The 13,287-nt window shown below is 41.1% G+C and overlaps 1 protein-coding gene across 1 annotated transcript; it reads left to right on the top strand.

The window, feature by feature from the left end:
• The first annotated feature begins 2,608 nt into the window (after window positions 1-2,608).
• nradd (neurotrophin receptor associated death domain) lies at window positions 2,609-12,300 on the top strand. The gene is made up of 6 exons (XM_067601663.1): window positions 2,609-3,086; window positions 7,343-7,475; window positions 7,653-8,006; window positions 8,655-8,880; window positions 9,010-9,152; window positions 10,071-12,300. Exons 1-6 carry the CDS (start codon window positions 3,048-3,050, stop codon window positions 10,382-10,384), a joined length of 1,209 nt encoding a protein of 402 aa, XP_067457764.1. The 5' UTR covers window positions 2,609-3,047; the 3' UTR covers window positions 10,385-12,300.
• Window positions 12,301-13,287: the final 987 nt, after the last annotated feature.

The following is a 13,287-nucleotide window of genomic DNA, read 5'->3' as shown; positions in this document are numbered from 1 at the left end:
AAAATGTTGCACTCTGAAAGCCGAACATTTTCTTGAAATTGCCCTAATATGACTGCATACTTCAGGAATCCCCTTCTCTGTGAACCACAGCCCATATCCTGAGGATGATCACCCATTACTGAAAAATGAGCTGTGATTCTTGCGTGAACCACAGCAGGACGGAAACCGATCCGCTGCCACAACTCCTCGATCCAGTTCCTCTACTGTAATCCCAGCCTTGCATGCGTCTGTGATGTTAACCCTATTAGAGTTGAAAAGGTCACAGTGAGCAACGGCACATTTTACTTGAAGAGGAGACTTTGATCTCCTGGTGGGCCGAACATCCTGTCAGGCTCCCCATAAACACCTCTGGGGTACAATTCCCCTGGGTGGGGAGGGGTGATAAAACCAACCTTGTAGACCCCCAGTCAAATACAAACCACAGAATGGTGAATAAGGGAAGTGGAGTAGGAGGGGTGTGGGGGAATACAGTCACTCTGATGTGGTCTCATTGACAATGGTGGGAGGGGTTGACACCTCGCTCTTGGTTATTGGCAGTGTCTCCCTCCGACCTCTCAAGACCTGAGGGCAGGCTGAGGGGATGGCTGCAGGGAAATGCTGCAATTTCAATGTTGTTCAAGTTGTTCCTGCCAAGAACTGCAACAACCCTCAAACAGGCCTCTGTCAACGACTTCAGCCCTCCCCCCTCTGGTCCATTTCTCCTTGGCATGTGGACCACAAGATCATGTTTTTTTAAATTCTGTCTTATCGTCCCCACCCATGTATGACCACAGAGGAACTCGGCCCTCTCAGATAAAGAGTCTGCAGCCCTGCAGCAAGATGCTGTAGACAAGCAAAGAATGAAGAAGTGACTGGAGCTGTTTATTCGTCTTGATCGCTGATACCCTTGTGTTTATTTGATCATTTATATGATGTTTGCTCCAATGCCTTGCAAAAATATCCATCTCACCAAGTAGTTCAAACAAGGGAAAACAATGTACCTGTGTAATAAGATTATTACAACCTGTTTCAAATAAAAATCATCTTGCTTTAAGAATTTTCTAGAGGTGAACTTCAGTATTTTGAGGAAAGACAGATTGCTGCACTACAATGAATAAAAATGATACTTTGCTTTGGAAAGGTGTTGTAACAAGATATTTAAAGACCCAATAATAATAATAGACACTTTGTTGGAGCTACTTGGTGAGATGGATACTTTTAGGGCTCAATAATAATAAAAAGATGAACATTTTTGCAGTGCAATGACCCTTAAGAGATCTCCATGTGACTGAAATATGGCTCGCAGTTTATCAGAGCCAGAACATCCTCTCTGTCTCCTCTCATCCCTCAGCCAGCTTTGAAGTGCAAGTGGTATTGTGTCTGAGAAATCTCTCCATTTGTTTTCCTCTGAAGTCTCAGGGCCCCCCTGCGATGCATTCACTAGAATTTACAAGGTGTGTAATTTACCCTACGTTGGTTTTCTAATCTTTTGAATTGCTGAGATCAAACATGTACTTCTCCTTAAGAGTGTCTTGTTTGATTCACATGCTCTTCTTTTGTTTCTGATAACAACTGATCACAGCTCTATGCAAGTATCCCTGTAGGGTTGTAAAATGGTGTAATGTCACAGAACTCCCTTTAAAGGTTTTATCCAAAGAACTGCACAGGGATTTTTAATTTTTTTTTACTTGTTGTTGACTATTATAAATGTTGTGGCAATATACAATATAAATAAGAGTGCAGCCATTAATATGAGAAGTTACTCACACAGATACACATTTTACTAGGTTGATTAAAACATAGAATTATTCTATTCCCTTATTACCGTCTACATGTGAACCTGTGGGTCCTCCTGCAGGAAACCTAAAGGGTTAAATATCAAATGAATGAATAATATGAAAAAAAAATCATATAAAGAAATAGTCTTACACTGAAAATATTACTTAAGTAAAAATATGTCTCACTGGTAAAATGTACTTAAATGAAGTACAGAAAAATGGCTATTGGTGAATTACTATTAGTGATACATTAATGTGTATTTTACTGTTATAGTCGGTTGAGGTGGAGCTGATTTAAACTATTTTATATACGTTTGGGTCATTTAATCTATAACAATGCAACATAGCTATTACATAAATGCATCATATGTTTTTTAAAAATACAACATTTGTCTCTGGAATGTAGTTGAGTAAAAGTATAAAGTGGCATGAAATGAAAACACTCAACTAAAGTTCCTCAAATTTGTACTTGAGCACCATACTTGAGTAAATGCACTTAGTTACATTCTACCACTGATATTTCTGTCTTTCTAAATATGTAACTGCTTGGTAATATTTTCATGCATACAGTAAATTGTACATTATTGTACATGTCATGAAATCTGCCATGTCTGCAGGTTTGTTAACCACATTACCATATGTTTTTTTTTCTCTGACATATCATATTTCTGTATTTCTGCAGGTAGGTAAAGGCAATTTCAATCATCTGAATAAATAATCACAGCGTCAATGCCAGTTTCTTTGCCTTCCGTATTACATTATCTTTACCAACAGCGCGTCGCAGGGATGCAGCCAATCAGAAAGCCACTTTGAAAGCTGAGGAGATGGGTGGAGAAAAGGCCCAGGAGAGCTCGCGGGAGCTTTTCCTGCCTCATCTGTTGCAGAGCTGCAGGAGAGTGGGCGAACCGTGCATCCTGCGAGCTGAAACAGAAGAAACTTTGTGTTAACTTACCAGCAGGGAATGTATTAAAAGAAGCTAATGCGTCTACTGCGCCGCAACTGGGAGAAAGTATGGACTGCACAGCCTCCATTTGAAAACTGCTTTCTCATGCGTAAAAACAGTTTGATTATTGGACTATGACCGAACTCTCCAATCTGCAGAACCAGCGCGTTTTTTGACAAGTTTGGTGTCTTTTTGTGACACACACACATATATATATATGTTAGAGAACTGGGAGTTTTAATGACACTTTTCTTTTTGAGGGCTGCAGACTGAAAAAAAAAAAAAAGTTGAGTCAGACGCACACATCTGCCCGCTCGAAGCCAAGGAGGATTTTGAAGACTGAAGAAATGAGACCGTTTATCATCTGCGCGCTTCTTCTTCTAAAAGTAAGACAATTGTTGCTTTATATGCATAATGACACACATTTTCATTTAGTCGGAAAACTTTATAACCCGCTGCTTTCTTATTTCACACTCACAGCATCACTCTTATCAGGCAATTTAAACCTTACTGGCTTCAAATCTACACCATTGTTCCCCAAGGAAATAATGTTTTACATCCTGTTTTGCGTTACAGAGCCATATCTCATTAAGGCTGTGATCTACTGTTGGTGAATATGTTTGTTGTCATCCTGTAGTTGGCAAAAAAAAAGAGTGGAGAGTAAAATGAGAGCTTTGATTAAATCTCATCCGGTCTTTCAATTTTCTCCTGACTAAAACAACAGTGACATCAAACTACTCCTCATTTAGCAGCTTGAATATGTTCTCATAGGGCATACTTCATTGTACATCTACACGCAGGCTGTTGTCCATTCCTCATGCTGGAACATTTTGGAACTTTTTGTTTAATGCAATCAACTCTGAAAATTGGAAAGTCAGTTTTCGTTTTTTTCCCCTCACATGATAAAATTTGTGGCTAGAATGGGACAAACAACTTGGAACATCAAACCAACTCGGTAGCACACAATTTACAAAGTGAATGAACCTATGCAGTAATAAAAGATGTATTTCTAGGACAAATTATAGTTTTAGTGACGTTTGATAGCATATTATTAAACTGAGATCAGTGTGAAAAGAAAGCCCCTGTCTACACAGTTGCAGACAATAATTTGACACTCATCTACCTCAAAAAGCCCACGGGGCTTGTAGTCCTGTCTGGACATGCTCCTCAAGAGTCAAAGCACTTTTGTTAGATCAAAGTATTTAGATAAACTTTCAGCCTTTAAAAAGATGTGTATCTTTCCTTTCATAAGGGTGTGATATCAACAGGGTTTCTTTTTGAAATCTTAGATGCCCTTTCTCATCTGCGTTTCAAAACACAGTCACTTTAAGATGTTTCTTTGGCCCGGGTTACACTGAAAAGTCAACATTTGCACTGTCAGATGATTTTCTCATTACTCACCAGATGATTTAGTGCAGAAGGTGATTGTATCTTAAGTTGGGGCATTGAAGATTTTCTGCTGTTAACTCTTAAGTTTCTAAGGGTCACGTCGCCTGTAGTTCACTGTACATGCTGCAACATTTGTTGCTCTCAGCAATCCCTGGTGAAAATGCGGCCTAGCTTTGAGTATTTGCTGGAGTCTGGATATCCGGAGCAAAGCAATTATCATCATTTTCTCCTAGTTTGTGGTGTATGTGTGTGTGTGTGTGTGTGATTTGGGGAGGGGGGTTATTTTAGTTTGTTACCACAGTCATTTGAATTTCCATTCAGTAGTTAAACAAACTTCTTTGGGGGGTGAACTTCAGGATCATTTAAACATTTTAACCTCTTCACGACTTTTTGGTGAGAGTTAGAAATCTGTAGATCATAGTTAAAGGAATCGCTTTGTTCTGTCTTGTTTGATTTAGGATCATAGTTTTTGGATGAGCTTTCTGAAAAAGAACTCATGTCCTTTAATTTGTCCCTTATGCTCCCTGTCTACTAATCACAGTAATCGGTGCAGATAGGGTGTGCAGCTTACACAACTTTCCCTCAGTTTCTGCTGAAAGACCTGTCTGTTGTCGTCACAGTCAGATTGTGAAAGCTCATGGGTCAGTGTCTTCATAGGGAGAGAGAGAGGGAGAGAGAGTGCATCCTTTTGTGTGCTTATTTTCATGCAGATGAGATTAATTGTGGAAAACTCCAGGACGCATGTTTCTAAAGTGGTTTCACTTCAAAAGGGCACAAAAAATGTTTTAGGTAGAGTGAAGGGTGTGTGTGTGTGTGTGTGTGTGTGTGTGTGTGCGTGTGTGATCTGCGTTGACTGAGTGACTCCGGCAGCCGTGGAGTTGAGAGCCCCATTGAAAGCAGTACTCCTCGGTGGTCCGTCTGTTCTCACTGGGGAATCCCTCAGATTGCAGCTTCTTACCTAAATGGAAAAAGCAACTGCGGCCCCCTTCACTCCAACTCTCTGCCCCAAAGACAACAGATAAGACTGAATGCTCTTTTGTGCATGCTCAGCAAATTAATCTTTGTTTGAAAATTGGACATAAAGCCATTGTATGATATTGCAGAGCAAATATAAGAGGGTAAAGGGTTTCACAATATTTGGTAACAATAGGTGATTAATTAGGTAAATAATTAATTAAAGCTGAGTCAATGAAGATAAAATTAATCAGCAACTATTTTGATAATCAAATAATTGTTTAGCACTTTTCCTAAAAAATGATGAACATTTACTGGTTGCAGCTTCTCAAATGTGATACTCTGAAGCTTTTATGTGTCATATATGATAGTAAATATGACACATAAATAAAATATGTTTGAATTTTGGACTGTTGATTGTAAAACAAAACATTTGTAGTTGTCACCTTGTGCTCTAAGAAACTACAACGGACATTTTTCACTATTTTCTGACATTTTATTAACAAAATTATTAATCCAGAAAACAATCAGCAGATTAATTAATAATGAAAATAACAGTTAGTTGCAGACTTATCCATATATAGTATGATTTCATACTGTATATACAGTAGATAATTCCTTAGCCATTCCTCTGCTGAGTAGATCACTGTTTCATCTCCTCTCCAATGAGGCATGGACTAAATATTTCATTGTACGCTGGGCACCATTGGGTGAAGTGCCAAACCTTTGGCAGTTCCTGCTCTGAGCAGAGTTGGCCCTGCAGCCAGGCTTAAAGAGCTACACCAGCCAAAACTCACACCAGGCACTGTAAAATGACAAAAAGCCAGATAAAAATAAAACAGAGCCACTATCACCAAATATTTATCAAAGTATGGATTGAGGGCTAAAAGAGTAGCTAGCATTAGCAGAGGAGTTCCATCTGTCACATGGAGAGGGTCAATCAGACTTACTAGGATACCTTTCTGCTCCAAGTTATTATGATCCAAACTTGGTCACAGTCTGCCAACCCCAAACATCCCACTGGTTCCTGCCTGCTGGATCCTACCACCCCGACACCCCTAATACCTCTGATCTGGGTTCTGCGGCTGGTGTTCAGATATCATCGGGCTCCTCTGTAAGCGCCGCAGTAAAACTGGCTGTTGTTTTTGGAACGAGGCGAGCCCCGTTTCAAAGCTGTTCCTTCTGTATTATCAGCATGGAACATTTCAGTGTTTTGCGACTAGGGGCATGGCACGGTGTGTGTGTGTGTGTGTGTGATGTGTGTATTTCTGGTGGGCTTTGTATTGGAGGCTCTACAGGTTCACACATGTTGCCTGTGTTTCTTGGCAGACTTCAGAGACAAAGAGATACATCAGTAGGTTGTTTAGCTGTTACTTTTCCCCTTTGCAGGAGGTTAGTTGTTAGACATCTGTTTGCTCTTGTCAGCCCTCAGGCGGAGTAGGCCAATCTCCCTTAAATGTGCGCATGTTTAAGATGCCGTCGTTCAGAGCCTGGAGAAGGGGAGTAGTGAAATACTGACCTTCATAGACACACCTGCGGGGCTTGGCGACTTCAAAGGCCCCCTCTCACCCAAACAGACACTCGCATGCTGGGCAGCCTTGGTTAACTGACACCCTTGCCCCGGGCTCAAACTGTCTCCTTTATATACCTCCCCCCTCTTTTTCTGATGTCAAGAAATACACACACACACTATATTGACACACACACAGTTACACATTGTCATTCACAATGATTTGATATGAGTGGGAGGGCGGAAGCTCTTTTTTACTTCTTCCTTCCTCCTTTTCTGAGTGTTTTCCCTCACCCCTTTATGTCTTATTCTTTCCACTCGTCCAAAGCCATCTGATTAAAGCCAGCCACTCCTGTCAGGCACCAACTCTGCTGCACAAGCCGTTAGGAATGTCTGATCTATCCCTCATGTCATAACTTAAGCCGGGCTCTCCATTACCCACTTGTAGATAAGGACTCAGAGCACTTTAAGGGTGAAAACTGAGGCAGACAGAAAGATTAAAAAGGCCATTTTCAGTTCAGTTTCGGCTTCTTTAATTGCATAGGAATGGGATGCGTGTGATTTCCTTCCTTCATGTGGCGTAAGGAAGAAAACTCCCTAGATAAAGCAATGCCTCCTTTGTTGCTCACTTATTTGGTAACTACTTCCTTTAAAAGTAGAATTAAATGTCAATCCCGTAACTGTCAAAATAATCTTAACATAAGCCTGCTACGAGTTATTTATTTTGTTCTTTCATAATAAACACAGTTGTGGTATTTTTTTTCTAACTGTGTCATCTATCTTCTGTAGGTTACTTTTGGAGATGCCTGTGCCAGTGGCCAGTTCACTGAATCAGGGCAGTGTTGCAGTCAGTGTCCCGCTGGCTTTGGAGTGGAGGTTGAGTGTGGGAAAGAGGATACCAAGTGTGCACAATGCCCACAGGGTGAGCAATTATAATCTAATGTTACTGCCACCAATATAGAACATGTTTTACCTGCCTTATCATTATCTATGTCATCTGGCTGGAAGATTTTAGATGGTGCTGCGACGCCACATTAATACTGATTTTATTGAGAAAACGACATTCAGACTGACATTGATCTTGTAATCTGTCTCCTAGGAACATATTCTTCATCTGAAGGCCTCGGCCCTTGCCTCCCCTGCTCCAAGTGCCCATCCAGTGTTCCCATGGGGGCCCCTTGCTCTGCCACTAAAGACACACAATGTGAATGTGACAACGGCTTCTTCTTTATGCGCAACTACAGCCTGTGTGCGCCTTGTTCCAAATGCACCCGTGGTATGGGTGCTACGCAGCAGTGTGGCCTACAGGGAGACACGCAGTGCCAGGTCTGTGGCCCGGGAACCTTCTCTGAGGAGCACATTAGCACCAGTCCCTGCCAGAGCTGCACACAATGCTCTGAAAGTGAAGTGGAGATCCGAGCCTGCATGCCCAACTCTGACACGCTCTGCATGGGTGAGTTGTAAGGAAGAAACAGACAGAAAGAAAATATGCTATAGTGAAAGATAAAAAGAAGAGTGAGTTAAAAGAGAGGGGGACACGGAGTGGGAGGGTTTTGGAGAACACAAGGACATATGGTCAACACCTGCATCCACACCTCATCTGAACACTCGAGCTGGGAAACATGAGTAGGGAAAAAAGAGTCCACTTAAGTGCTGTAGTCCAATTGCTATAAGCTTGACAGGTCTTTAGGTTAACTGCCCCCCCGAACCTTCAGGCCAAGGGAGGATGCTGACCCTTACAACTAGTCTGTTTGCTCCCAAATGGCTACACTCGCTCTCCAGGAGTAAGGTCATCTGTACACACGCTGGGTCCATATGTCATGACCCTTTGACCCCCCTGAGGTCAGCACAGTACCTTGTAGCGTTTGATCCCAAAATAGGCAGACCACAGGAGGGAGACAGAGGCTGGAAACAGGGGCAGTGAAAGGTTTCAAAACCCCAGGGGACCAGGGTGACTGAGGCTATCATTACATCAGGCGTACAGGCTTCTGTGGATTTATTTCTGGCCCTAATTTATGCAGTCCAAATGTTTCTCTGACATCCATATGTGCAGATATACTGATACTGTCACTGACACGTCTCCCTTTCTCAATCTTAATAGATAAGAGGCTGCACATTCTATCCCGTCCCGCTGAGTCTGATGGGCCCCGTGACTCTCCTCGCTGGCCAGGTGTAGAGGAGGTGACGGAGGAAGGGGAGTCCAGTTCTGCTCCTGGAACACCCAAGTTTACCCCCCAGGATGAGGGTGGCAGCAACAACATTCTGGCTTATGTCTCTGTCCTGGCTGCTGTGGTGCTGGGTCTGCTTCTTTATGTTGCTTATAAATGGTAAGATCTCACTAAGAATGGGTCCCAGTCCTTAAATGGATGTAATAGTGATTAGGAAATTGGCCCTGGGATGAAAAATAGCTCACTGTAGGTCGTTTAACTGACATTGTTTTCCTCTACTCTTCTCAGCTGGAGATCATGTAAACAGAAGAAGGCTCTTTCCAAAGCTCGTGCAGCCGAGTTGGGAACATCTCCAGAGGGAGAAAAGCTCCAAAGTGACAGCGGTGTTTTTCTAGACTCTCAGAGCCTACAGGACAATCAGCCTAGCAAAGGTGTGGTACACACAAGCTCTTTCAAACTACCATTAGGCACAAAAGTAAGGCTTTTGAGGCAGGAAGGAGAAGGCATTTTAACAAGGTTATGAAAACATTTTCTCTAAAGTTAGACTTTGTTTAACTCAGAAATGTGCTGGAATGCGTGTACATGCCTGAATTACATGCTGCTTAGATTATTCAGGAAAAGAACTAAAAAAGAAAATTAATCCTTTGCTCATGGGCTATTGATATGATTTTGAAATCTTTTCACTTCTTTAGAAAATTTGAAACAGGACTGTCTATTATAAAATATTATGTTAAATGATAAAATTCTTCTGTTCCAAACAGAACACTTTCTCTTAAAGGTACCCTGTGGAGTATCTGACCACTAGTAGTGCTATATGGAGCAGTGTTTTTGTGAGCGGGTCCCCAATTTGTTAACATATATGTAAATAAGCGGTTCACCACTGATATACTGTTGATGGCAGTAACGTGCCAAAAATAGCAATGTGGCAAAAAAAAAAAAGGCTGTGAAGAAGAAGACTGCTAGCTAGCCAACATAAATGTAGATGTGAAACCACCTTTAGCTTTGCATATGGTTTATCAGGAAGGAAATGCAACACATTCTTTAGGCCTCAAGGATTCACACAGTGGTATTTTGGCAAGAAACACTTGTAAACATAAATTTGTTTGTCAACAGGAAACTTTTACAGGTTACGTAAGTTCCTAATGTTTCCCACAAGAAAGTGTTCTAATTTCATGCCCCAAAAATGGTTGAACTTGGTATTTCTGTTAAGACCGTTTTTAATTCTGCCATTTAACTTGAGTATTTATTAATAATATAATTAATATTATTATTATTAGTGAAAAGATCTTATGGGATTAGTAAAAGCCAAATGAGTGGAGTGGACACTTACTTTGTTTTTGTTTCTACAGGCACTAAGAGGGACAGCAAGCAGGACACTCGACTGTACATCAACCTAGCCCCCCACAGACAGGAAGAGGTGGAGCGCCTCCTGCAGGAGGGAGGGGGTCGGGGGTGGAGGCAGCTGGGCGCAGCGCTGGGCTATGAGTCTGAACAGCTGGACCTGTTTGGGCGTGGAGAGGCCCCCTCTCACACGCTCCTCTCTAACTGGGCCCAGAAAGAAGGCTCCACACTGGGACTGCTGTGCTCTGCACTGGCTCGCATTGAGAGGCCTGATGTGGTAACAGCTCTTAACTGCCCCACGCAGGGTGTTTCTGTGGTCTGACAGCTCCTCAGACACACGTATGACACTAACAGACTAAAGTGAAGAAGGGGAAACTCTCATTGAAACGACAAGGGAGGCACTCTGATATCAACACCTCTCACTGTTGGAGGGTGCCACTGATAGCGCTAACTGTTTTGCTGGACACTTATAATTCAGTTTTTACTAAGAGAACGAAAAAATATTCTTGTAATGCTTTCCTCTTTCCCAGTTTATGTCATGATTTGAATTCACATGGTGCCATTTACATAAAAGTACCTCCTGCAATGTGCTAACAATTACCAGGGGACCTCTTACAGACCTCTTACTGCTGATGCTGAGTGGCATAGGGAGCAACATTCTTCAATTCTGGTGAAGTCTCAGTGCCTTGTTCGAGGGACAGTGTCGTTTCCATGTGTACAAATCCTGGTTACGGTGAGTATTCAGGTGGCAGCAGGATATAGAATAATGTTATTTTTACATGTGCTGCATGAGTGTGATTATTCTAAAACCACCATTTATACATTTTTTTGGACAGTAATCAGATTCATCATGATGCCCCCTTTTAAAAAAAAAAAAAAAAAAAAAAAATATCAGCCTTCCACGTGCTATTGTAAACAAATGCGGATGGCGTAGATCATCGTGTTTTTAGCCTCGTTTTATGAATCACAACTTCCAAAACCGCTCTGGTATTGCAGTTGATTTTTGCCAAAACGAGATACTTTCTTCCAACAACACTGATTTCCAGCATGATGTGGCTTTCCCTATTTGGGATCATTTCTGAGCACATGTGCACGTTCAAAAAAGAAAACAAGAAAGAATCCCAGTTAAGGGTTTACATGGCCAAGTGATCAGATTTCTCCAGCGGAAATCGAGGGTTAAATCTTATTAATTATCCCGATTATGCTTGCGGTTGCTACTTTCTTTATAAGAACACTTTATCTAATGTGTAGATAGGAGCTACTCACTAGATCATTTTAACTTGAAGTTCCCCTATTTAGCATTTAAAACCAGTATACAAACATTTAATAAATGGTTTATAACACACTATAATGTAGTTGTTAGTAGATATAAGTGTTTATTAGTTGTAAGATTATAACTCTTGTGGGCACCCATGCCGTAAGCGGAGGCTGGTGTATAAATAGATAATGAAAGACAATATAATAAAACACAAAAAAAATATAAAATACGTCTTTATAGGAGATGTTATAATTATTGACAAATTCTCTACATTAAGAAACACTTAAATGTCCTTATATCTGCTTGCAACTACCTCATAGTGTGTTTCTATACTGCTTATAAATGCTAGACAGGACTTAAATTTAAGTGTCGCCTGTGTCGCCTTCTTCTGCTGTCTTTATTCTTTTTCTGATGCGGCCACTAAGTAGCCTTGGTATTTATTTACACCGAGGATCATTTGTATGATGCACCAGTGATGTTTCAGTTCTTAGGAGACACAGAAATGAAGCAATCTGTGGAATATAAAAAAAAAACATTCTTAGCTCTTCCTAGTAATCACTGATGTGACTGTAAATATCTTTAATGTTGACTTGTCTTTGAAAGCCATGGCTTAAAATGAGATCATTTTATGAACTGTGAATATTCATCACACGCAGCCTTATTGTTTGACACCTTGGTTTTTCATCAATTAGACGCAGAAAAAAAAGACACTGTTAACATCACTGCTTGTGCCCCAACTTCCCTTCTTGCTTTTGTATTTATTTCACAACCATTTCAAGTCTAAAACTAAATAAAATCTATGAGAACCATGGACATCTGTGGTGTGCTAGTTACACTATGTGATGTCCTCAGATGGTTTGATCTTTTTTTTTTTTTTTAATGCCAGCTATGTATGGTTTTGTGTATATATTTCCTAATGCTATGCCTCGATTTGTTTTTGTAAGATTTTTATTCATTTAATAAATAACTTTGATAAGTCATGCTGTTTTGTTGCAACAGGACTCCAAATCTACACTCTTCCAAATCCAGATTTATTTTTAGGTATCTTTGTGTCATACCTCATATAGGCTCTAAACAATTAGCAGCTTTGCTCAAAATCTTGCACTGCTTTTATAATTTGGATACTGTTACATGCCATTGTAGCAATAGCAACACCAAAATTATTTTTTTTTAAAACGTTTATGGAAATATGAAAATTACTGCTGAAGTAGACTACAGCTATAGTTTTGAGACATGTCTGTCACTTACATTTAAGTATAAATCCCACTTGATGGATTACACAGTGAGGAAGTTTGGACATATTTGGTATATACTACGCCTTATCGGGGGATTTAGTGTATAAGAACATTTCCTATCCAAAACCTTGAGGGAAATCAGTTAAGAGGTATTTAATAATTTGAGGGTGAAATGAAAATAATAGTTTCATCCAAAATATTCTGGAGGAAAGTTTCCCCTTTCTCTCTGAGGCACAATCTGATTCCTGCTTCCCCCTCTGCTGCTCTGTTCTCAACTTGAATCTGTTAATGATCTCTTTGCCTTCACTTCTAAGTGGGAGCAGGCATCTTGCATGGCCTAGGGCAGCGTTACATGCCGTCACACACTCCAGACGGGACTGCTTAACTGCGGTCTGGAGCACACAGGCATGGAGCTGCGGAATGTGCATATGCTGGGAGGGGAGGGGGGTTGGGACTAAGGAAGAAGGAGAGAGGGGAAGCACAGCAGCGCTTCTCTCCACTTGTCATGGCTCTCCATATTTAGAGTGCACTGAACGTCTCTAATGAAGGCAGTTGATCACTTTGATTCCCTTTACTAGGGCCAAACATCTGGCCTGACGCTGCGTTATGTGCTGTACATGCATTCATGCCATGTGCGCCCCTTCTTAGAGGAGTGAGCCAACCTAAAATGGGATTGGGTGTGCACTCAGCAGTTAATCATGTAACAGAGGTCAGTCACGTTTGCTTATATCT

Source organism: Thunnus thynnus, chromosome 10, assembly GCF_963924715.1.
Source record: "Thunnus thynnus chromosome 10, fThuThy2.1, whole genome shotgun sequence".
NCBI lineage: Eukaryota > Metazoa > Chordata > Actinopteri > Scombriformes > Scombridae > Thunnus > Thunnus thynnus.
Note: the sequence above shows the minus strand (reverse complement) of the source record. Positions and strands in the feature narration are given on the sequence as shown.

What these genes read in the sequence shown, in the direction of transcription:
- nradd (XM_067601663.1), top strand. Translation starts at nt 3,048, where the DNA reads ATGAGACCGTTTATCATCTGCGCGCTTCTTCTTCTAAAA. An exon ending in GCGCGCTTCTTCTTCTAAAA is followed by an intron (nt 3,087 to 7,342) that starts GTAAGACAATTG and finishes TATCTTCTGTAG; the next exon opens with GTTACTTTTGGAGATGCCTG. An exon ending in CTTTATGTTGCTTATAAATG is followed by an intron (nt 8,881 to 9,009) that starts GTAAGATCTCAC and finishes TACTCTTCTCAG; the next exon opens with CTGGAGATCATGTAAACAGA.